Source organism: Salmo trutta, unplaced genomic scaffold (assembly GCF_901001165.1).
Source record: "Salmo trutta unplaced genomic scaffold, fSalTru1.1, whole genome shotgun sequence".
Classification (NCBI taxonomy): Eukaryota; Metazoa; Chordata; class Actinopteri; order Salmoniformes; family Salmonidae; genus Salmo; species Salmo trutta.
In genome coordinates this window covers 118409-145544 of record NW_021822749.1, presented here as the reverse complement: position 1 = coordinate 145544, position 27136 = coordinate 118409, and the positions used below count along the sequence as shown (strand labels likewise).

Below are 27136 nucleotides of genomic sequence, written 5' to 3'. Positions count from 1 at the left end.
CAGCCGTTCCTCTGTTTGGTTCAGCCGTTCCTCTGTTTGGTTCAGCCGTTCCTGTGGGGGGTTTGGGATAAACGCTGAAAATGAGGTCTGAGGTCATCACAGACTCAGGAGATGTGATTGGTTTTGTTCTGTGAGATAATATCAGTCAGGTAACATGACCTTTATGAATGATGACCTTTATGAATGATGAAGTCTTCATGTTGTGATCTGTGAGATAATATCAGTTAGGTAACATGACCTTTATGAATGATGAAGTCTTCATGTTGTGATCTGTGAGATAATATCAGTCAGGTAACGTGACCTTTATGAATGATGACCTTTATGAATGATGACCTTTATGAATGATGAAGTCTTCATGTTTTGTTCTGTGAGATGATATCAGTCAGGTAACGTGACCTTTATGAATGATGACCTTTATGAATGATGACCTTTATGAATGATGACCTTTATGAATGATGAAGTCTTTATGTGCTTGTTCTGATTACATAAATGCTTCAAAACTTTCCAAACAGTGACGTTAGCTGATGAAGATTATCGCATACAACAAAACATACCACATCTCCTAACCCTGTGTTGCCCTCAGACCTTATTTTCAACCCTCAGACCATCACACAGTACACATGATATAGTACAAACAGAGCACTCACTGGTGTCAAAGACCATCACACAGTACACATGACATAGTACAAACAGAGCACTCACTGGTGTCAAAGACCATCACACATGACATAGTACAAACAGAGCACTCACTGGGGTTAAAGACCATCACACATGACATAGTACAAACAGAGCACTCACTGGGGTTAAAGACCATCACACATGACATAGTACAAACAGAGCACTCACTGAGGTCAAAGACCATCACACATGACATAGTACAAATAGAGCACTCACTGGGGTCAAAGACCTTCCACATGACATAGTACAAACAGAGCACTCACTGGGGTCAAAGACCATCACACATGACATAGTACAAACAGAGCACTCACTGAGGTCAAAGATCATCACACATGACATAGTACAAACAGAGCACTCACTGGGGTCATCTACATAACAATGTACTATACCCTAATAGGCCTGTCAATGCAATCTACACACAACACGTTAGTTATCTATGCTGTGCTGTACTCTACCATGTACACACACTGTGTACCACACACACACACCTAAACACACACATACCCGCGCACACACACATATCAACGCTGTACACACCTCATCACAGTGGATGAAATAGTATTTCAACACGGCCAGACTATTCCCAGATCACTTGTTGTGTTGGTATAGGCTGCCAAATGGATTCAATACAGAGAATTTACAGCAGATATGGTCCCACTACAGAAGACAATTTGTTCTTATCTTGAGCTGCGCTTATTTCTGCTGAACTACAGTGAGATTGATTTAGAAGTTGTCTGGAAACGGCTGTGAGGGAAAAATAACTGATTGTATTAGCATTTCTTCCTCTGCTTGTCTCTCTCTCTCTCTCTCTCTCTCTCTCTCTCTCTTTCTCTGAGCCTCTCTCTCTCTCTCTCTCTCTCTCTGACCCTCGCCTCACCATTTTCCTTTGTTTCACACTTTCTCCCTTTACATTTTCTCATATTCTCTCTCCCCCTCTCTCTCTCTCTCTCTCCCCCTCTCTCTCTCTCACCCCCTCTCTCTCCCTCCCTCCTCTAGTGGCCAGTCCCAAGCAGCCGTCGGTGTCTGGTCATCTCAGTGATGTGATGCTGAGTGATGTGGAGGACGAGGCAGGGTTAGGCGGGCTGGGAGGCCAGGCAGAGAGCCAGAAACTTGGGAAGCTCTCTGACCTCTACTCCACCACCATCCCCTCTGTGGACTCAGCCGTGGAGTCCTGGGACGGCTCGGCCATAGACACCACCTTCAACACCCAGGGTGAGAGGAAAGAGAGTGTGTGTGTGTGTGTGTGTGTGTGTGTGTGTGTGTGTGTGTGTGTGTGTGTGTGTGTGTGTGTGTGTGTGTGTGTGTGTGTGTGTGTGTGTGTGCGTGCGTGCGTGTACATGCATATGTGGCATGTGTGTCCCTGACAGTTACAGACATTGAGGGACAGACAGAATGGGAAGCTCACATCTTTTTACTACACTAGTGTCCAAAAACACAACACTAATAAAACAAACCATTACTGTCCATCACCATAGCAACATCCACAGCAGTTGTCCAAAACAATAGACTTTAGAGAATACAGCTCACGTTGCCAGTACATCCTTCCTGATTCCTAGAGGGCAATTTATATCAGAGCATTCATTATGCATTATACAGCTGTGGGCGAGGCGACGTGCGGATTGGCTGGAAGAGGAAATGATTGGCTAATGGATCTAGGGATGCCCATAACCATTATAATGGTAGAATGGTCCCCACAGCAATGATGTGTTGGATTTACAATTAGTCTCCTCCCAACACAGTAAGGCCTCTTAGTTAACTATAATCACCCTGAGTAGGGAGAGAACACACACACACACACACACACATACACACACACTACTAGCGAAAACACACACACAAACACACTATGAGCGAAAACACACACACACACACACTACGAGCGAAAACACACACACATACGGCTCTGGTCGAATGTAGTGCAATATATAGGGAATAGGGTGCCATTTGGGATGCATTCAAAACATTATCCAACATGTGCTAGAATGAATGAGGAACCATGCTGGTCCTTTTACTATGAGGAGAACCATGCTGGTCCTTTTACTATGAGGAGAACCATACTGGTCCTTTTACTATGAGGAGAACCATGCTGGTCCTATTAGGAGATTTACAATGAGGAGAACCATGCTGGTCCTATTACTATGAGGAGAACCATACTGGTCCTATTAGGAGATTTACTATGAGGAGAACCATGCTGGTCCTATTAGGAGATTTACTATGAGGAGAACAATGCTGGTCCTATTACTATGAGGAGAACCATACTGGTCCTATTAGGAGATTTACTATGAGGAGAACCATGCTGGTCCTATTAGGAGATTTACTATGAGGAGAACCATGCTGGTCCTATTAAGAGATTTACTATGAGAGGAACAATGCAGGTCCTATTAGGAGATTTACTATGAGGAAAACCATGCTGGTCCTATTAGGAGATTTACTATGAGGAGAACCATGCTGGTCCTATTAGGATATTTACTATGAGGAGAACCATACTGGTCCTATTAGGAGATTTACTATGAGGAGAACCATACTGGTCCTATTAGGAGATTTACTATGAGGAGAACCATGCTGGTCCTATTAGGAGATTTACTATGAGGAGAACCATGCTGGTCCTATTAGGAGATGTACTATGAGGAGAAAATCCATACGCTATTGTGATTGTATTATTTTATATCCCATCCATTATATCGAAAGGCAGAAGGACGAGGAATCTGTTTATTGTTAATCAATATATACATCCGTATGCTGTACTTGTATTTCACATATGGCTATCATGTCATCCATCTAATGTCCCATAGGAGGAATGATTATCCATCTAATGTCCCATAGGAGGAATGATCATCCATCTAATGTCCCATAGGAGGAATGATCATCCATCTAATGTTCCATAGGAGGAATGATCATCCATCTAATGTTCCATAGGAGGAATGATCATCCATCTAATGTCCCATAGGAGGAATGATCATCCATCTAATGTCCCATAGGAGGAATGATCATCCATCTAATGTTCCATAGGAGGAATGATCATCCATCTAATGTTCCATAGGAGGAATGATCATCCATCTAATGTCCCATAGGAGGAATGATCATCCATCTAATGTTCCATAGGAGGAATGATCATCCATCTAATGTCCCATAGGAGGAATGATCATCCATCTAATGTTCCATAGGAGGAATGATCATCCATCTAATGTCCCATAGGAGGAATGATCATCCATCTAATGTTCCATAGGAGGAATGATCATCCATCTAATGTCCCATAGGAGGAATGATCATCCATCTAATGTTCCATAGGAGGAATGATCATCCATCTAATGTCCCATAGGAGGAATGATCATCCATCTAATGTCCCATAGGAGGAATGATCATCCATCTAATGTCCCATAGGAGGAATGATCATCCATCTAATGTCCCATAGGAGGAATGTTCATCCATCTAATGTCCCATAGGAGGAATGATCATCATGTCATCCATCTAATGTCCCATAGGAGGAATGATAATCCATCTAATGTCCCATAGGAGGAATGATCATCATGTCATCCATCTAATGTCCCATAGGAGGAATGATCATCATGTCATCCATCTAATGTCCCATAGGAGGAATGATAATCCATCTAATGTCCCATAGGAGGAATGATCATCATGTCATCCATCTAATGTCCCATAGGAGGAATGATCATCATGTCATCCATCTGATGTCCCATAGGAGGAATGATCATCATGTCATCCATCTGATGTCCCATAGGAGGAATGATCATCATGTCATCCATCTAATGTCCCATAGGAGGAATGATCATCATGTCATCCATCTAATGTCCCATAGGAAGAATGATCATCCATCTGATGTCCCATAGGAGGAATAATCATCCATCTAATGTCCCATAGGAGGAATGATCATCCATCTAATGTCCCATAGGAGGAATGATCATCCATCTAATGTCCCATAGGAGGAATGATCATCCATCTAATGTCCCATAGGAGGAATGAGCTTTGCTGTGCCAAGGCCTATAGAACCAGAAGAAAGGCATTGGCAGGTCTAGAGTTGTTGCTGCCCCGGTGTGTGTGTGTGTGTGTGTGTCTGTGTGTGTGTGGCCCCGTTGTGGCTCCCATGTAGCTCCCTTGTGGCTCCCTTGTAGCTCCCTTGTGGCTCCCATGTAGCTCCCTTTTAGCCCCGTTGTGGCTCCCTTGTGGCTCCCATGTAGCTCCCTTGTGGCTCCCATGTAGCTCCCTTGTGGCCCCGTTGTGGCTCCCTTGCGGTCCCCATGTGGCCCAGTTGTGGCTCCCTTGTGGCTCCCATGTGGCTCCCTTGTAGCTCCCTTGTGGCTCCCTTGTGTCTCCCTTGTAGCTCCGTTGTGGCTCCCTTGCGGCCCCCATGTGGCCCCCTTGTGGCCCCCTTGTGGCTCCCTTGTAGCTCCCTTGCGGCCCCCTTGTGGCTCCCTTGTGGCTCCCTTGTGGCTCCCTTGTGGCTCCCTTGTGGCTCCCTTGTGGCTCCCTTGCGGCCCCCTTGTGGCTCCCTTGTGGCTCCCTTGCGGCCCCCATGTAGCACCATGTGGACTCAGCTCTAGCGTAACTCATAGATGTTTACACAGGTAGAGCTGGATCACACACAGGGAATAGAAACTCCAGCAGCTCTACATTATTGATGAAACACAGCAGCAGAATAGAGCCGCAGCAGCCAAACAGTCAGATGTCTTTGTTTATCTCAATATCAGGAGAGAGAGAGAGAGAGAGAGAGAGAGAGAGAGAGAGATCTCCACTAATATTAAAAACTCAAAAAAGAGCAATTCAGTTTTGTAAACATCTAAAATACAGTGACCCCCTCTCATATCATTACCAAGCCCTGCAATGCCAAGAGCTGAGCAAAGAAAAGTCCCCTCATCCAGCTGGTCCTGGGGCTGAGTTCACAAACCTGTTCTACTAACACACTGAAGCCTCAGGACCAGAACATCCAATCAATCAGAATAAACCAAATTACAACACAGTCAAAACAAAACTACATTGTTTACTGGAAAACACAAGCACAAGCACAAAGCAAAATGCAGTGCTATCTGGCCCTAAATCGACAGTACACCGTGGCTAAATATTTGACCATGGTTACTGATCAAAACCTTAGAAAAACCTTGACAAAGTACAGGCTCAGTGAGCACAGCATTGCCATTGAGAAGGGTAGACACAGGAAAACCTGTCTCCCTGTAGAGGAAAGGCTGTGCAACCACTGCACAACAGCAGAACCTGAGACGGAGCTGCATTTCCTGACCAAATGTAAAAAATATAAAACAATTATAGAGTGTCATTTCCCCAAATTTGAAACCCTTATTCAAGGTTTCAAGGACCTCTCTTATGAGAGTAGGCTACCCGTCCTGTTGGGGGAGGACTCAGAGCTGTGGGTTGGCAGCCATAAGATGAGGGACAGTGTCTGACAGACCAATCAACCTGCACATGTCCTCTACTGTATGCTTATTGTTATTGTTGAATGTATGGTTATTTTGACCCTTGGTTATTGTTGTTACTGTTGTCCCGTTGACAATTTTGATTCTCATTATTTTCATATTGTAAATATCCTAAATAAGCTTTGGCAATATGTACATTGTTACGTCATGCCAATAAAGCAAATTGAATTGAATTGAATTGAAATTGAGAGAGAGAGAGGGAGTCATGCTCAACATGAGCTCCTGATATATTCATATTTTTTGGTTTTTAGAATGAGATAAACACTCTAATCGAAAAAGAATTCCAGACAAGAAGTGATGAACAACAACTCTATTCATTCAGAATAGAAAAAAAGTAACTTTGCACCTCAAGTTAAGAAGCTTTGACTCTAGCTAGCTAGCTACACAACAAAGACCTAGCCAGCAGACTAACAAGCTGCCATGGCTGCCATGAGGGATGAGTTCACCAGACTGGAGGGGGGAGGTGGTCCTCCTCACCACCATGGATACCATGAGGGATGAGTTCACCAGACTGGAGGGGGGAGGTGGTCCTGCTCAGGGAGAGCAAACAGCAACATTCTCCTTCAGCAATGAAGGTGTAAATTTGGCTGTTTGGAACATAAACTTTATATTTGACAAATTAGACTAATCTAAAGAAGCATAAGAAGAAAAACAGAAATAACAGATAATGAAAAATGGTTTGATAATGATTGCAAAAATCTAAGAAAGTCATTGAGGGATATATCTAATCAAAAACACAGAGAACCAGACAATAAAAATATACACCTTCAATATGGGGAAACACTGAAGCAATACAAACACACCCTAAGAACCAAAAAGGAACAGCACATTAGAAATCAGCTGGATGGAATTGAAGAATCCATAGAATCAAACCACTTCTGGGAGAGTTGGAATAAATTAAACAAACCTCATCAGGAGGAATTGGCTGTCCAAACTGGGGATATGTGGATAAATCACTTTGAAAACCTCTACAGCGATATAACAAAGAGCCCAGAACAAAAAGATATACAAGAACAATTACAAATCCTTGAATCAGCAGTCAAAGACTATCAGAATCCTGTGGATACCCCAATTACAGAAGAAGAATTATTGGAAAAACTACACACTCTCCAACCTAAAAAGGTCTGTGGTGCTGATGGTATTTTAAATGAAATTATCAAATATACAGACAACAAATATAAATTGGCTGTACTCAGACTCTTCAACATTATCCTCACTGCAGGTATTTTCCCTGATATTTGGAACCAGGGATTGATCACACCAATCTATAAAAATGGAGACAAATTTGACCCAAATAATTACAGAGGAATTTGTGTTAACAGCAACTTGGGGGAAATTCTCTGCAGTATCATAAATAGCAGACTGCATCACTTCCTTGACAAACACAACGTCCTGAGCAGAAGCCAGATTGGATTTCAAAAAAATTATCGTACAACAGACCACATTTCCACCCTCCACACTCTAATTGACAAACAAGTAAACCAAAACAAAGGCAAAATCTACTCGTGTTTTGTAGATTTCAAGAAAGCATTTGATTCAATTTGGCACAAAGGTCTTTTTATAAACTAATAGAAAGTTATTGGAGGGAAAACATATGATGTTATTAAATCAATGTACAGTAAAAACAAATGTGCGGTTAAAATTGGCAACAAGCAAACAGACTTCTTCTCTCAGGGACGGGGAGTGAAACAGGGCTGTCCAATAAGTCCAACACTATTTAACATCTACATTAATTACTTGGCAAAAACATTAGAAGAATCGGCAGCACCTGGTCTCACCCTGCACAACACTGAAGTGTCTGCTGTACGCAGATGACCTGGTGCTGCTGTCTCCCACTAAAGAGGGGCTACAGCAGCACCTAGATCGTCTTCACAGGTTCTGTCAGAACTGGGCTCTGACCGTTAACCACAGGTTCTGTCTGGGCTCTGACCGTTAATTACAGGTTCTGTCTGACCTGGGCTCTGACCGTTAACCACAGGTTCTGTTAGACCTGGGCTCTGACCGTTAATCACAGGTTCTGTTAGACCTGGGCTCTGACCGTTAACCACAGGTTCTGTCTGGGCTCTGACCGTTAATCACAGGTTCTGTCAGACCTGGGCTCTGACCGTTAATCACAGGTTCTGTCTGGGTTCTGACCGTTAACCACAGGTTCTGTCAGACCTGGGCTCTGACCGTTAACCACAGGTTCTGTCAGACCTGGGCTCTGACCGTTAACCACAGGTTCTGTTAGACCTGGGCTCTGACCGTTAACCACAGGTTCTATTAGACCTGGGCTCTGACCGTTCATCACAGGTTCTGTCTGGGCTCTGACCGTTAATCACAGGTTCTGTCAGACCTGGGCTCTGACCGTTAATCACAGGTTCTGTCAGACCTGGGCTCTGACCGTTAATCACAGGTTCTGTCTGACCTGGGCTCTGACCGTTAATCACAGGTTCTGTCAGACCTGGGCTCTGACCGTTAACCACAGGTTCTGTCTGGGCTCTGACCGTTAACCACAGGTTCTGTCAGACCTGGGCTCTGACCGTTAACCACAGGTTCTGTTAGACCTGGGCTCTGACCGTTAACCACAGGTTCTGTCAGACCTGGGCTCTGACCGTTAACCACAGGTTCTGTCAGACCTGGACTCTGACCGTTAACCACAGGTTCTGTCAGACGTGGGCTCTGACCGTTAATCACAGGTTCTGTCAGACCTGGGCTCTGACCGTTAACCACAGGTTCTGTCAGACCTGGACTCTGACCATTAACCACAGGTTCTGTCTGGGCTCTGACCGTTAACCACAGGTTCTGTCAGACCTGGGCTCTGACCGTTAACCACAGGTTCTGTTAGACCTGGGCTCTGACCGTTAACCACAGGTTCTGTCAGACCTGGACTCTGACCGTTAACCACAGGTTCTGTCAGACGTGGGCTCTGACCGTTAATCACAGGTTCTGTCAGACCTGGGCTCTGACCGTTAACCACAGGTTCTGTCAGACCTGGACTCTGACCATTAACCACAGGTTCTGTCAGACGTGGGCTCTGACCGTTAACCACAGGTTCTGTCAGACCTGGGCTCTGACCGTTAACCACAGGTTCTGTTAGACCTGGACTCTGACCGTTAACCACAGGTTCTGTCAGACGTGGGCTCTGACCGTTAATCACAGGTTCTGTCAGACCTGGGCTCTGACCGTTAACCACAGGTTCTGTCAGACCTGGACTCTGACCATTAACCACAGGTTCTGTCTGGGCTCTGACCGTTAACCACAGGTTCTGTCAGACCTGGGCTCTGACCGTTAACCACAGGTTCTGTTAGACCTGGGCTCTGACCGTTAACCACAGGTTCTGTCAGACCTGGACTCTGACCGTTAACCACAGGTTCTGTCAGACGTGGGCTCTGACCGTTAATCACAGGTTCTGTCAGACGTGGGCTCTGACCGTTAACCACAGGTTCTGTCAGACCTGGGCTCTGACCGTTAACCACAGGTTCTGTTAGACCTGGACTCTGACCGTTAACCACAGGTTCTGTCAGACGTGGGCTCTGACCGTTAACCACAGGTTCTGTCTGGGCTCTGACCGTTAACCTAAAAAAAACAAATATAAGGATATTCCAAAAAAGGTCTGGAAATCAGGATGACAAATATAAATTATATTTGGACACAGTTCTATTAGAACACACCAAAAACGACACATATCTAGGACTAAATACCAGCAACACAGGTAGCTTTCACATGGCTGTGAAGGAGCTGAGAGACACAGCAAGAAGAGCATTCTATGCCATTAAAAGGAACATCAAAATCAAAATTCCAATTAGAATCTGGCTCAAAATGTTCCAATCAGTTATAGAACCAATTGCTCTATATGGCAGTGAAGTATGGGGTCCAATCTCTAATAATGAATTTACCAAATGGGACAAACATCAAATCGAAATACTGCATGCGGAGTTTTGCAAGACTGTATTACAAGTGCAAAGAAAAACTCAAAATAACGCATGTAGAGCAGAAATGGGCCAAAGCCCCCACCTCATTCAAATAGAAAAAAGAGACATCAAATTGTACAACCATCTAAAAACAAGTGCCCCCAAAACATTCCATCACACAGCTCTACAATGTCAAGAGATGAAACAAGAGTAGAGTCCCCTCAGCCAGCTGGTTCTGAGGCTCAGTTCACTAAGCCAAACCAACCCCATAGAGCCTCAGGACAGCACATCTGGCCCAACCAAATCATCACAAAACAAAAAGAAAAATATATCACCTATTGGAAAGACACCACAAAAAATCTAAGTAAACTTCAATGCTATTTGTCTCTAAACAGACAGTACATGGTGGCAGACTATCTGACCACTGTGACTGATAGAAAACTGAGGAAAACACTGATCAGGTACAGACTCAGTGAGCACAGTCTGGCTATAGAGACCGGTCGTCACAGACAAACCTGGCTGCCCAGAGAGGACAGTCTGTCTATAGAGACAGGTCGTCACAGACAAACCTGGCTGCCCAGAGAGGACAGTCTGTCTATAGAGACAGGTCGTCACAGACAAACCTGGCTGCCCAGAGAGGAAAGGCTGTGCTCACTCTGCTCCAGGGGAGAGGTAGAGACAGAGCTGCATTTCCTATTACACTGTGACAAATACTCAGACCTAAGAGAATATTTCTTTCCCAAAATTATCATTCAATACAAAGAATTTGAAACTATAAAAGATGAAGACAAAATCTAATATTTATTGGGTGAAAAAGCCAAAATGTGCAGTTTTGGCAGCCAAATATGTGTCCTCCTGCCACAACCTGAGGGACAGCCAGTGAAAAGTGCAATGTAATGTGGATAATATTTTTGTCTTTCATACCACATCATGTGTCTTCTCAGTCATGTTGACACTGGTCTACTACCATCACTTTAATGTATTGTTGTTCTGATTAATATTAATAGTAATCCCATGTCCACTACTACTATTGTTATTGATGTTGGTCCCACCATTTATTTATATATAAATATATATATATATATTATATATATATAAATATATATTTTAATTTTAATTTTATTTTTCGATATGTATACTTTGACAATGTAAGTAATAATAAACTTGCCATGTCAATAAAGTCAATTGAATTGAATTGAGAGAGAGAGAGAGAGAGAGAGACAGAGAGAGAGAGAGAGAGAGAGAGAGAATTCCACACACACTCTAACACTCAATTCATATGGACCAACTAGTTCTACAGGAAAAATGTTCAGTGACAGGAAGGTCCGTTCAGCAAGGTGTTGTACTACATTATCACCAGTGAGTGGCTGTAGCACGACAGGTACATACAGTGGAGATGTAATGGAGGGTTTTGACTGAACTATGCTCATGTGAGGAGGAAACTTGCCTGATACCTGAAAGACTGTTAGCTCTAGACTTTAGCTCAGTGGGCTAACATCGTCTTGTCGTGTGTGTATGTGTCCCATCCCAGCCCCAGGTTTCCAGGCGTCTGGCTACAGCTTCCACAGCCATGAGTGGAGGAACGCCAAGCCCAGCCAAGGCAGCCTGTCCCCCGTCAGCACCCGCCAGAGACACAACATCCTGGCAGACCTGGGCCTCAGCGATGACGAATGGGACAGACCCACCGCCGGCGGGTACATTCAACCCTGTTCTCACCTTTAACCTCTGAACCTCTAACCCTTGACCTCTCAGCAACACCACCACTGGCCCTTTATCTTGCAACCCACTGTCAAACACCTCAGTCATGTTTCAGTGATTGTTCTGAGTTCCCTGCCGGTAAACATACACACACACACCGTACACAATGGCAGCCCAGAAACACTACAACTTTAAAGTATTATTAGTGAAATATTACTAGTATGTGTACATACTACTGATAATACAGCTGCTATTTGAACTTGACCTTGGCTAACAGCTGTTTGTGTTTGATAAAGAAGCTCTTTATAATTCAGTCATTAGCATATCTTCTATCAGAAATCCCTTTTAGAAGCTTAGGAATAAAGTACAAAAGGGGACAGGAAGTACAGAACACAGATTTGTTCTTCTTCCTGTGGACTGATATCAAAGCTTATCAAAGTTTCTGTACTATCAAAGCTGTTCTCTGTTCCTGTTTATAGTTTCCCCTCTGGCCTCAGATGTACCCTCAGTTAATCTAGTTCTTTATGGAACATATCAGGGCTAAAGTGATAGCTTGGTATCCAATGGAGAATAATCATAGCTGAGGATGAGACTTAGCACAGTGGAAAAACAATCACTTTAGGCAGTATTGAAATCTTCAAAGAGATTCAAGTGTAAATGAAAGCAAAGCGCCCTTACAGAATTCCCTTTGAGCCCTGGTCAAATAGGTCTCGTGGTAGAATAGTGTATTGATCCCTAAGGGGGGATATTGGTTTTGCAGAAGAATCACATCCACAAAAACAACAACAGACATTCCACAAGGAATAGGACAGAATAACACCTCACATGACCTAATGGATACATGTTCCTGGTTCATAACTAGTGTGTTAATAGATACATGTTCCTGGTTCATAACTAGTGTGTTAATGGATACATGTTCCTGGTTCATAACTAGTGTGTTAATGGATACATGTTCCTGGTTCATAACTAGTGTGTTAATGGATACATGTTCCTGGTTCATAACTAGTGTGTTAATAGATACATGTTCCTGGTTCATAACTAGTGTGTTAATGGATACATGTTCCTGGTTCATAACTAGTGTGTTAATGGATACATGTTCCTGGTTCATAACTAGTGTGTTAATGGATACATGTTCCTGGTTCATACTGTAACTAGTGTGTTAATGGATCCATGTTCCTGGTTCATAACTAGTGTATTAATAGATACATGTTCCTGGTTCATAACTAGTGTGTTAATGGATACATGTTCCTGGTTCATAACTAGTGTATTAATAGATACATGTACCTGGTTCATACTGTAACTAGTGTGTTAATGGATACATGTTCCTGGTTCATAACTAGTGTGTTAATGGATACATGTTCCTGGTTCATAACTAGTGTGTTAATGGATACATGTTCCTGGTTCATAACTAGTGTGTTAATAGATACATGTTCCTGGTTCATAACTAGTGTGTTAATGGATACATGTTCCTGGTTCATAACTAGTGTGTTAATGGATACATGTTCCTGGTTCATACTGTAACTAGTGTGTTAATGGATCCATGTTCCTGGTTCATAACTAGTGTGTTAATGGATACATGTTCCTGGTTCATAACTAGTGTGTTAATAGATACATGTTCCTGGTTCATAACTAGTGTGTTAATGGATACATGTTCCTGGTTCATAACTAGTGTGTTAATAGATACATGTTCCTGGTTCATAACTAGTGTGTTAATGGATACATGTTCCTGGTTCATAACTAGTGTGTTAATAGATACATGTTCCTGGTTCATAACTAGTGTGTTAATGGATACATGTTCCTGGTTCATAACTAGTGTGTATCTCTGAGGGGGGGGGATTCTCCTCTATTGGGGGGGGGATTCTCCTCTATTGAGGGGGGGTTCTCCTCTATTGAGGGGGGGTTCTCCTCTATTGGGGGGGGGATTCTCCTCTATTGAGGGGGGGGGGTTCTCCTCTATCGGGGGGGGGATTCTCCTCTATTGAGGGGGGGGGGGTTCTCCTCTATTGAGGGGGGGTTCTCCTCTATTGGGGGGGGATTCTCCTCTATTGAGGGGGGGTTCTCCTCTATTGGGGGGGATTCTCCTCTATTGAGGGGGGGTTCTCCTCTATTGGGGGGGGATTCTCCTCTATTGAGGGGGGGTTCTCCTCTATCGGGGGGGGGGGATTCTCCTCTATTGCTCAAAGATGATCATCAAGAAGGTACAGAGATTCACCTGAATTGTTCATCAATTAACCGTCATCAGAAAAGGGTTTGAAACGGAATCAAATTGGTGTGTTGGTGTTCTTGAAATATTGTTGATTGAAATACCTCTCTTCCTTAACGTTTGACAGAGCTTCTACTCTGCCCACCGGCCTAATCACTGACAGCAGGTGAGGCACACGGCAGGGCTGTCTCCTTACACCCCTTTAGTTCTCAAACCAACCAACCCAACCCTAACCTCACCTAACCCTAACCTGGGTGGCACAGGGCAAGAATGTACCCTCACACCGCTAATGTTCTCAAACCAACCCAAACCCAATCCTCTCACTGAAACCTCCCAGTCTCCCACTTAAACCAAGCAAGCCACCTTGTCTCTCTCCTAACCTCAACACAACACACACTCACCTGTACCCCAACACCTGATCCCACCTTCACCTGAATGCCAAAGGCAGGGCTGTTCCGTCCCACCACTAACGTTCTCAACCCAAACCAACTGAAATCCTAACCCCCTACTGGTCGCTCCCGTTAGCCACAACAAACTGTCTCTGAAACACACCTCTCAGCTGGATCTCCCAGCCCTTGGTCCAGCATGGCACATCCATCTCCTTGTGTCCAAACTGTCTGGGGGTGTGTTATCTCCTCTCTGTTTGTGTCTATATCTCAGCCCTCTTCTACCTACCTACCTACCTACATACAGTACCTACCTACAATCCTACCTACCTACCTACCTACCTACCTACCTACATACATACAGTACCTACCTACCTACCTACCTACCTACCTACCTACCTACCTACATACAATACCTACCTACAATCCTACCTACCTACCTACCTACCTACATACATACAGTACCTACCTACCTACCTACCTACCTACCTACCTACCTACCTACCTACCTACCTACCTACCTACCTACCTACCTACCTACCTACCTACCTACCTACCTAGCCACATACCTACCTACCTACCTACCTACCTAGCCACATACCTACCTACCTACCTACCTACCTACCTACCTACCTACCTACCCAGCCACATACCTACCTACCTACCTACCTACCTACCTACCTACCTACCTACCTACAGAACCTACATACAGTACCTACTTACCTACCTAGCTACCTATGTACATACCTACCTACCTATCTACCTACCTAGCTACCTAGCTACCGACCTACCTACTTACTTACCAATCTAGCTACCGACCTACCTACTTACTTACCAATCTAGCTACCTACCTACCTAGCTATCTACAGTTGAAGTCAGAAGTTTACATACACCTTAGCCAAATACATTTAAACTCAGCTTTTCACAATTTAATCTTAGCAAAAAATCCCTGTTTTATGTCAGTTAGAATCACCACTTTATTTTAAGAATGTGAAATGTCAGAATAATAGTAGAGAGAATGATTGATTTATTTCAGCTTTTATTTATTTAATCACATTCCCAGTGGGTCAGAAGTTTACATACACTCAATTAATATTTGGTTAGATTGCCTTTAAATTGTTTTACTTGGGTCAAACATTTCAGGTAGCCTTCCACAAGCTTCCCACAATACGTTGGGTGAATTTTGGCCCATTCCTCCTGACAGAGCTTGTGTAATTGAGTCAGGTTTGTAGGCCTCCTTGCTCGCACACACTTTTTTAGTTCTGCACACAAATTTTCTATAGGATTGAGGTCAGGGCTTTGTGATGGCCACTCCAATACCTTGACTTTGTTGTCCTTAAGCCAATTTGCCACAACTTTGGAAGTATGCTTGGGGTCATTGTCCTTTTGGAAGACCCTTTGCGACCAAGCTTTAACCTCCTAACTGATGTCTTGAGATGTTGCTTCAATATACATCATTTTCTTGCCTCATGATGCCATCTATTTTATGAAGTGCACCAGTCCCTCCTGCAGTAAAGCACCCCCACAACATGATGCTGCCACCCCTGTGCTTCACGGTTGGGATGGTGTTCTTCGGCTTGAAAGCATTCCCCTTTTTCCTCTAAACATAACGATGCTCATTATGGCCAAACAGTTCTATTTTTGTTTCATCAGACCAGAGGACATTTCTCCAAAAAGTACGATCTTTGTCCCCATGTGCAGTTGCAAACCGTAGTCTGGCTTTTTATGGCGGTTTTGGAGCATTGGCTTCTTCCTTGCTGTGTGGACTTTCAGGTTATGCCGATATAGGACTCGTTTTACTGTGGATATAGATACTTTTGTACCCGTTTCCTCCAGCATCTTCACAAGGTCCTTTGCTGTTGTTCTGGGATTAATTCACACTTTTCGCACAAAAGTACGCTCATCTCTAGGAGACAGAACGCGTCTCCTTCCTGAGCGGTATGACGGCTGCGTGGTCCCATGGTGTTTATACTTGTGTACTATTGTTTGTACAGATGAACGTGGTACCTTCAGGTGTTTGGAAATTGCTCCCAAGGATGAACCAGACTTGGGGAGGTCTATCATTTTTTTCTGAGGTCTTGGCTGATTTCTTTTGATTTTCCCATGATGTCAAGCAAGGTTTGAAGGTAGGCCTTGAAATACATCCACAAATACACCTACAATTGACTCAAATGTTGTCAATTAGCCTATCAAAAGCTTCTAAAGCCATGACATCATTTTCTGGAATTTTCCAAGCTGTTTAAAGACACAGTCAACTTAGTGTATGTAAACTTCTGACCCACTGGAATTGTGATACAGTGAATTATAAGTGAAATAATCTGTCTGTAAACAATTGTTGGAAAAATGACTTGTGTCATGCACAAAGTAGATGTCCTAACCAACTTGCCAAAACTATAGTTTTTTAACAAGAAATGTGTGGAGTGGTTGAAAAATTATTTTTAATGACTCCAACCTAAGTGTATGTAAACTTCCGACTTCAACTGTATGTACCTACCTACCTACCTACCTACCTACCTACCTACCTACCTACCTAGCTACCTACCTACCTAGCTACCTACCTACCTAGCTACCTACCTACCTAGCTACCTAGCTACCTAGCTACTTACTGTTCCACTCTCTCTGCCTGCACAGCCCATTGACACCCTGCCCACACGTTGTGGTCACCAGCCCTCATCAGTGTGGTGGCTTGCCCTGACTGCTCACTGATTGGCTGACTGGGGGTGTTAACCTCTGACCTTTTCCCCCCTCCAGGTTCACTGTGGGTCATGACGGGACCGAGCCGGACCAGGAAGAGAACTTCTGGTCTCAGGCCCTTGAAGATCTAGAGACCTGCGGCCAGTCTGGCATCCTGAGGGAACTGGAGGTAACATGGAGCCAAAATGGCCGAATACATGTACAGTTTCATTCATCACAGTACAATGCTAACCGAGCCGGACCAGGAAGAGAACTTCTGGTCTCAGGCCCTGGAAGATCTGGAGACCTACGGCCAGTCTGGCATCTACAGTTTCATTCATCACAGTAGATTTAAAATGGCTGAGGACATGTACAGTTTCATTCATCACAGTAGATTTAAAATGGCTGAGGACATGTACAGTTTCATTCATCACAGTAGATTTAAAATGGCTGAGGACATGTACAGTTTCATTCATCACAGTAGATTTAAAATGGCTGAGGACATGTACAGTTTCATTCATCACAGTAGATTTAAAATGGCTGAGGACATGTACAGTTTCATTCATCACAGTAGATTTAAAATGGCTGAGGACATGTACAGTTTCATTCATCACAGTAGATTTAAAATGGCTGAGGACATGTACAGTTTCATTCATCACAGTAGATTTAAAATGGCTGAGGACATGTACAGTTTCATTCATCACAGTAGATTTAAAATGGCTGAGGACATGTACAGTTTTATTCATCACAGTAGATTTAAAATGGCTGAGGACATGTACAGTTTCATTCATCACAGTAGATTTAAAATGGCTGAGGACATGTACAGTTTCATTCATCACAGTAGATTTAAAATGGCTGAGGACATGTACAGTTTCATTCATCACAGTAGATTTAAAATGGCTGAGGACATGTACAGTTTTATTCATCACAGTAGATTTAAAATGGCTGAGGACATGTACAGTTTTATTCATCACAGTAGATTTAAAATGGCTGAGGACATGTACAGTTTCATTCATCACAGTACAATACAAACACAACACTGACAAACCTACCTATCTTCTGGACCAGTTGCTTATACAGTAACATATTGGTGAAGAAAAGCTCTCACCTTTCACCTCTTCTGTCCCTATCCCTTCCACTTCTTGTTTTGGAGTTCTCTTTTTTCAATTGCATGATGTCACTTCCTGTTGATGTGTGTAACCACTCCTTCTCTTTCCAGGACGAGCCAGACAGGCTTCTGAATAAGAGAAACTTGGTACACCCTTTTCCTTTTTGGGGCTTCCTCTCTGCTTGTAGCTGACACTGTGGCACCCTGGTGCTGTCCCTGTACTGCTGCCCCCCCCCCCCCCCCTCTCTCTCTCTCTCTCTCTCTCTCTCTCTCTCTCTCTCTCTCTCTCTCTCTCTCTCTCTCTCTCTCTCTCTCTCTCGCTCTCTCTCTCTCTTTCGCTCTCTCTCTCTCTTTCTCTCTTTCACTCTCTCATTCTCCCTCTTTCTCTCTCTTTCACACACTCTATTTCACTCTCTTTCTCTCTCTCTCACTCTCTTGCTCTCTCTTGTTCTCTCTCTCTTGTTCTCTCTCTCTCTCTCTCTCTCACTCTCTCATTCTCCCTCTCTCTCTCACTCTCTTTCTCTCTCTTTCGCACACTCTTTTTCACTCTCTGTCACTCTTTCTCTCTCTCTTTCTCTTTCTCTTTCTCTTGTTCTCTCTCTTGTTCTCTCTCTTGTTCTCTCTCTCTTGTCCTCTCTCTCTCTTGTTCTCTCTCTCATGCTAGTGGGCTGCGGGTGGTGTTGTGTAGCCTCTGATGATCACCAGCAGCTTGTCTCAGATCCTGGGGGTGCATTCAAACCCTGTCTCTATGGTCGGACATCCATAGAGGACCATCTACTCTGGTTATAGATTCAAACCCTGACTCTATGGTCGGACATCCATAGAGGTCCATCTACCCTGGTTATAGATTCAAATCCTGACTCTATGGTCGGACATCCATAGAGGTCCATCTACCCTGGTTATAGATTCAAACCCTGACTCTATGGTCGGACATCCATAGAGGACCATCTACCCTGGTTATAGATTCAAACCCTGACTCTATGGTCGGACATCCATAGAGGACCATCTACCCTGGTTATAGATTCAAACCCTGACTCTATGGTCGGACATCCATAGAGGACCATCTACCCTGGTTATAGAACCACGGCCAACCACAGGCTGAACACTCCCTGGTCTGTCCTCAAGGGAAGCCTAGACACATAGGACAATCTAACTGCAAATATATCCTTGTGTATTTAATGCAACGTTCATTTTCACGTAGAGGCAACCGTACACATTTTTTCCCTTTGTAAAACGAATTTGTCAAGGTTGAAATATCCTTGATTGTGAGTCAGACTCGCTAGCGAATATATTATACACTACATGGCACCCTATTCAATATATTATACACTACATGGGCCCTATTCCCTATATTATACACTACATGGCACCCTATTCCCTATATTATCCACTACATGGGCCCTATTCCCTATATTATCCACTACATGGGCCCTATTCCCTATATTATCCACTACGTGGGCCCTATTCCCTATATTATACACTACATGGCACCCTATTCCCTATATTATCCACTACGTGGGCCCTATTCCCTATATTATACACTACGTGGGCCCTATTCCCTATATTATCCACTACGTGGGCCCTATTCCCTATATTATACACTACATGGGCCCTATTCCCTATATTATACACTACATGGCACCCTATTCCCTATATTATACACTACATTGGCCCTATTCTCTATATTGTCCACTACATGGGCCCTATTCCCTATATTATACACTACATGGCACCCTATTCCCTATATTATACACTATATGGGCCCTATTCCCTATATTATACACTACATGGGCCCTATTCCCTATATTATACACTACATGGGCCCTATTCCCTATATTATACACTACATGTGCCCTATTCCCTATATTATACACTACATGTGCCCTATTCCCTATATTATACACTACATGGGCCCTATTCCCTATATTATCCACTACAATGGCCCTATTCCCTATATTATCCACTACATGGGCCCTAGTCCCTATATTATACACTACATGGGCCCTATTCCCTATATTATCCACTACATGGGCCCTAGTCCCTATATTATACACTACATGGGCCCTAGTCCCTATATTATACACTACATGGGCCCTGTACTATGAAGGGAATAGTGGGCCATTTGGGATGCATCCGTTGTGCTGCCTGGAGGTGTGTTGGCGCTCAGCAATACATTGTAAATGAACCTTGAAATGAAGTGTCAATGCAGGAAGTAAGTAACACCGTGTGAATCACAGAGGTTAGTTTGGAATGAAGAGAAATAATTATGGTTTCAGTTTGGAGACATTAAATCAAAGAGGCTTGACTGAATTAAATGTCACCTCAACTTGGACTGAATATACCCTGTGGCTCCTCATTCGCTGTAAATGAACATGTCTGTTCATTCATGTCAGCAGTGAAGAGCATTTTGCATTTGTCAACATGAAAACTGGCAAATTGTATGTTGGAATGAATCACACATCTTCCATTTCGAGTCAAAGCGCTGTACCTTGTGTCTTGGTGCATGGAGACTGACAGTGTGTTGTTTGCCAAACTCTTTCTGTTTCTGCAACACCTCTATGCATCAGCTTGGGTGAAACAGTGTTCAGTTTCATTTGTTTGTCACAAACATCAGGTTTGAGTGACATCACTCATTACTGTCCAATCAGAGGGAGGAGTGGTGATGATGATGATGTGGCGATGGGCATGGCGGTGTGAGCAAAGCATGATGGGACAGTTGCTGCAAGGCGTCTTGGGTTTTGAAGTTTTTCAGTCTTTGTTTGTTTGTTTATTGGGTCGTGATGATGATGAGCCGACCATCTCTTCTAACAGGAACTTTCTATGTTATTATTCTACAATCAAACCATTTCTCTTTGATATACTGCTTGAACACATTCTACACCTGGAACAATTCTCATGTCCATGAGCGTACCTTGTACTTCATATCTCACTTTGGAAGTTCATCACCCCTTTTCTCCCTCTCTGGCCTCTCCCCTTCCCTCTCCCCTTCCTCTCTCTCCTCTCATTTCCCCTCTCCTCCCCCTCCTTCATCTCCTCCGTCTCGCCCTCTCTCTTCTCTCTCTCTCTCCCTCCCTCCTCTCCATCTCCCCCTCTCCTCCCTTCCCTCTCTCCCTCCCCCATCTCCTCCCTCTCCTCCTCTCTCTTTTCTCTCGGTCCCCTCCCTCATCTCCTCCCCCGTTGTCTCCTCCCCCCATCCCCCTCCAGGCCACCATTATGTCAGGCAGCAGTCTGAGTCTGAACCATGACCCTGCTCCTCTGAGGAGCCACCTGGGTCGGCAGGCCAGCTTCCAGGAGCGCAGCGCTGCCCGGCCGCAGTACAACCAGTCCTCACGCTCCAACACCCTGCCCAGCGACGGGGGGCGCAAGGCCTTCGCCATGAGGAAGATGAAACAGGAGATGAATGACGTCATGTCGCCCACCCCAGTGGAGCTGCACAAGGTAACGATGATAAAACACCACCAAGGCCCTCCAGGGCCAGAGTACTGCTGCTTTACACTGTTTACATCACTTCATTTCATGGAACGTCAGAGGGGTTAAAAACCCTGAGAAGGTAAGAAAGGGCTGACGCATCTTAAGTGTGTGTGTGTCTTCAACTTGAGCTGTTTGACAACTTCATTTATGATGAAGCTCTGGTACTGACATGCTATGACTGTCATCAGACACAGCCTGTCATCCAGTCTATCAATCATGTTATGACTGTCATCAGACACAGCCTGTCATCCAGTCTATCAATCATGTTATGCTGTCAGCAGACACAGCCTGTCATCCAGTCTATCAATCATGTTATGCTGTCAGTCGACACAGCCTGTCATCCAGTCTATCAATCATGTTATGCTGTCAGTAGACACAGCCTGTCATCCAGTCTATCAATCATGTTATGCTGTCAGTAGACACAGCCTGTCATCCAGTCTATCAATCATGTTATGCTGTCAGTAGACACAGCCTGTCATCCAGTCTATCAATCATGTTATGCTGTCAGTAGACACAGCCTGTCATCCAGTCTATCAATCATGTTATGCTGTCAGTAGACACAGCCTGTCATCCAGTCTATCAATCATGTTATGCTGTCAGTAGACACAGCCTGTCATCCAGTCTATCAATCATGTTATGCTGTCAGTAGACACAGCCTGTCATCCAGTCTATCAATCATGTTATGCTGTCAGTAGACACAGCCTGTCATCCAGTCTATCAATCATGTTATGCTGTCAGTAGACACAGCCTGGCATCCAGTCTATCAATCATGTTATGCTGTCAGTAGACACAGCCTGTCATCCAGTCTATCAATCATGTTATGCTGTCAGTAGACACAGCCTGTCATCCAGTCTATCAATCATGTTATGCTGTCAGTAGACACAGCCTGTCATCCAGTCTATCAATCATGTTATGCTGTCAGTAGACACAGCCTGTCATCCAGTCTATCATTGAAGTGCATTATTTATACCAGGTTAAATGATTGATTGATAGTTGAGGACATTATTGATTGATTGTGCAGGTGAGTCTGTTGAAGGAGTCGGACCTTGAAGACTTTGGCTTCAGTGTGTCTGATGGCCTCCTGGAGAAAGGTGTCTATGTCAACAACATCCTCCCAGGGGGACCTGCAGAGGTCGGGGGGCTGAAGTCCTACGACAGGCTGCTACAGGTACACACACACACGTGGGCACAGATGCTTCCTCATGCAGAACACACACATCCACAACATCACCCTGCCCAGACCCACCTGCTCACACCCCCATCTCCAGCGCCCGCATCACTCTCCTCCACACGGCCTCAAACTGCACCATGTTGTTTCTCTCCGTCACCCACAAGCACTTTCAACATTTAGATAAAAAATCATTTGACCTTTCCAATAGTTTGTATTTCCTACATGTAGCTAAAGGTAGGAAGTAGATATGGGTGTTACAGTTAGAGCTCCCTAAAGTAGAGCATATCTACACAGTTCATAAAACCTCAAATGATTTTTGTATTTTTTTTTTTGTGGCCCAAATTGATACACAACATTGGCCTAATTTCCCGCTGGTCTAAGTGAGGCTGACTTTGCAGAGAGATTCATATTGATGGATAGATGAATCCCTCTCCAGGGAAGCTATCAATCTAGTGAACGTGTCATTAGCATATGAAAAGAAAGGTTCTCTCATTATTCGCTGCTCAGAGAGAGAGACTGTCGTTCCTTATCAGCTTTCCTCAGGTCACTGTTGTTGTTTTAAAAGCACAAACAAGGAACTCAACTCCAATTTATTCTGCTGACAGGAGGAAGTCATCTTGGGACGTTATTCAACTTTTATTGGATCAAGTCACTGACAATGTTTTAAAAGCACAAACACAAGATGCTCAAGGAAATGAACTGCAGTTTATTCCAATAGCCAAGACGATAGATTATTCAGCTTGTATGTTTATTGTGGGGTAATTTAAGGGTACATCAGTAAATATGAATCAGCTGTATACAGGAGCAGAGGGAGAGAACTTAAGTGATCTGTCTTCATGTTTGAAGGACAGGACTGGGTTTACAAACTGTTTACCTGAAGGTTTGAACAGAGTAGATGTATTGGTCTTGTAGGCTTCTAACTGAAATGAAAGGAAACCGCTCTGAGGCAAAGCCTGAAGTTAAACTTTCAGCCTCAGGAAATACAAATATTACATCTTTTTTGGTTTGTTTTGCTTTTCAACCAAAGCTTTTAAACCAAATATAAACCAGCATAGTGGCAAACCTCTGCTCACCCGATGATGGTCAAACAGACGTTTGCCACCGCGGACCTCCAATCTGTGCTTGCTAGCTGGAAACTCCTAACTCAAGTCATTTCCTTTTGTTGCCTCTGTAACATCTGAGTTGAAACATTAATTCAATGGACCTCAAAGATTTTAAACCAAATATAAATAACTCTTTCCCTTGTCTTTGGTTTCTCAGATCAACCACGTGAGGACCAGAGACTTCGACTGCTGTCTGGTGGTCCCTCTGATTGCCGAGTCAGGCAACAAACTGGACCTGGTGATCAGCAGGAACCCTGCTTCCTCCAGGACCGGGTCCCAGTCAGAACTGAACCAGCTACCCACCGAGGAGCCTGTCATCAACTGGACCGAGCCGGGAGACAGCCTCTCTGGCCCTCCACCGACCCAGAACCACCATTCCTTATCCAGGATGGCTGCTGGAATCGGGGTGACTGGGATCGGGGTGGCGCTGGCCGGGGCTGGGCTAGATGATAGAGACCCCACTAAGACCTTATAGCAGACTGGAGGTCTGAAGGCCCAAAGCTCTCTGTCTGTCTGTCCCACTAAGACCTTATAGCAGACTGGAGGTCTGAAGGCCCAAGGCTCTCTCTGTCTGTCTGTCTATCTGTCCCACTAAGACCTTATATCAGAGTGGTGGTCTGAAGGCCCAAGGCTCTCTCTGTCTGTCTGTCTATCTGTCCCACTAAGACCTTATATCAGACTGGAGGTCTGAAGGCCCAAGGCTCTCTGTCTGTCTGTCTGTCTGTCTATCTGTCCCACTAAGACCTTATATCAGAGTGGAGGTCTGAAAGCCCAAGGCTCTCTCTGTCTGTCTGTCTGTCTGTCTGTCTGTCTATCTGTCCCACTAAGACCTTATATCAGAGTGGAGGTCTGAAAGCCCAAGGCTCTCTGTCTGTCTGTCTATCTGTCCCACTAAGACCTTATATCAGACTGGAGGTCTGAAGGCCCAAGGCTCTCTGTCTGTCTGTCTATCTGTCCCACTAAGACCTTATATCAGAGTGGAGGTCTGAAAGCCCAAGGCTCTCTCTCTCTCCCCTTCCCTTCCCTTCTGACTTATCCTCCCCCTGGTGCTACTGTAGAAAACCACTCTGATGAGACAGGGGTCAATCTAAAATGGAGCCCTATTGCATGTGTAGGGCACTACTTCTATCCAGAACCTCTTTGCAGGCTAACCCCTCACAGCTCTGGCTAAAAGTAGTGCACTACCTAGGGAATAGGGTGCTATTTAGGACACAGACAGACAGACAGTGTTCCTAGGTGGACAGTGGGGTCCGGGGCCGCTAAGTCAAAGCACACTGACAAAACTAAACTCCTTCCTCTGAGCCAGAGCATGAGCCACAATCACAAGAGGTTTCCTCCTCTTCCTCCCTCACACTGGGGACTATTGAGTACGGTACGCACCTCTACCCCAAGACTACAAAGAACTACAAAGATGGAGGCAACATCGACCACACTGACCTCTTGGAAAATACCTGAGACAAAAATAATAACAGTGATGAAGTGAAACAATAGTGCCATCGGACCGATCCTCTCCTTTTTATTACTGCAGCTGGACAATAAGACAGTAACACAGTTCTGTTTAAAACAAAAAAGAAAACACAATAACATTTGCTGAAACGTTTACATGTGATGCTGGACTGGCCACTCTGTATGTGTATGTTTGTGTGCGCCCACCACTGCTGTGTCGCGTCGTGACGGAAACAAGGCCAGAGTGATACAAACCCTCTATCTAGTTATTATAGGGAGTCCTTCCCTCCCTCCCTCGCTCTCTTTGTCTCTCTCGCTCACACTTGGCTTCGCTCTGTCCTCCTTGTCCCCCTTCATCTGTCATACCTGGGTCTCACTAGCTCTCTGTCCCTCCCCAGTGATTTCTAAGGGTTTTTACAGAGAAAATATCAGTACTGCGTCTTGACTTCTTCCCAAGGATTTTTAAGTAGACTATTTCACTTGAAAAAAATAGCACAATATTTTAAACGTTAGTCCCTTTATTTTCTGAAACCTGAACTGTAGTCCTGCCTCTCGTACACGAGACTGAGGAGGAGGATGTTGAAATGAAACCAGGACAGTCAGGCGTCCCCTTAGGCTTCATCACAATGCATTTGGCAGCCGAGACAAGACGTGATGTGACGTCTCCTCTCCATGCATGTCACCAAGCTCACTGCTTGACCTAGAAGCATAATATATGAAACCCTTTAGAAAAGGATTTAAAAAGCTTTGGGGAGGAGAATAAAGAAGCAGCTTTATCTAGGCTATACACAATTAGAAAGAAACAAAAATGGTACCAATCATACAATCTGCAATTCCCAAACAAAATGGCGACTTCTCTGAATCCTAGAATACAGGATCACCATTTCCCTTATAATAAGGTGGTGGTACTGAAACACCTTATCCTTCATTTGGACATAGATCTATATTCATAAATAGATGCAGAAGAGATGGGTTTTTTTTACCATACGAGGAGGTAATATATGCAATGTGCTTCCTTACAGCTGCACTAGTCAAGGAGGAAGAACTGACTCCGTGGTCCTGAGTCTGACTTGCTTGCATACAGTATGTGTGAAATAGGTATGCTAACACTGTGCTGTTACAGGAACCAGAGACAGAGTTTAAAAAAATTAATTATGACATCCAATTAGTAGTTAGAATCTTGCCCCATCGCTGCAACTCCCGTACAGGGAGAGGTGAAGGTCGACAACCATGCGTCCTCCGAAACACGACCCTGGCAAGCCGCAGTGCTTGTTGAGACACTGCTCGCTTAACCCCGAAGCCAGCCTCACCAATGTGTGGGAGGAAACACCGTACAACTGGCAACCGAAGTCAGCTTGTAGACGCCCAACCCGTCACAAGGAGTCGCTAGAGCGCAATGGGACAAGGAAATCCCTGCCGGGCCAAACCCTCCCCTAACCCAGACAACGCTGGGCCAAACCCTCCCCTAACCCAGACAACGCTGGGCCAAACCCTCCCCTGACCCAGACAACGCCGGGCCAAACCCTCCCCTAACCCAGACGACGCTGGGCCAAACCCTCCCCTAACCCAGACGACGCCGGGCCAAACCCTCCCCTAACCCAGACGACGCCGGGCCAAACCCTCCCCTAACCCAGACAACGCCGGGCCAAACCCTCCCCTGACCCAGACAACGCCGGGCCAAACCCTCCCCTAACCCAGACAACGCTGGGCCAAACCCTCCCCTAACCCAGACAACGCTGGGCCAAACCCTCCCCTAACCCAGACAACGCCGGGCCAAACCCTCCCCTAACCCAGACAACGCCGGGCCAAACCCTCCCCTAACCCAGACGACGCCGGGCCAAACCCTCCCCTAACCCAGACGA

At 44.7% G+C, this 27136-nt stretch overlaps 1 protein-coding gene across 1 annotated transcript in view; it reads left to right on the top strand.

Moving 5' to 3' along the window:
* The window catches only part of LOC115184144 (glutamate receptor-interacting protein 1), a 63658-nt gene extending 39055 nt beyond the window's left edge, over positions 1-24603 (top strand). Inside the window, exons 9-16 of the mRNA XM_029745134.1 lie at positions 1675-1890; positions 11547-11709; positions 14044-14082; positions 17054-17165; positions 18195-18230; positions 21288-21521; positions 22576-22722; positions 23986-24603. Of these exons, the coding sequence (XP_029600994.1) occupies positions 1675-1890; positions 11547-11709; positions 14044-14082; positions 17054-17165; positions 18195-18230; positions 21288-21521; positions 22576-22722; positions 23986-24303 (1265 nt within the window). The 3' untranslated portion in view covers positions 24304-24603. The remainder of the gene's footprint in view (positions 1-1674; positions 1891-11546; positions 11710-14043; positions 14083-17053; positions 17166-18194; positions 18231-21287; positions 21522-22575; positions 22723-23985) is intronic.
* The last annotated feature ends 2533 nt before the right edge of the window (positions 24604-27136 follow it).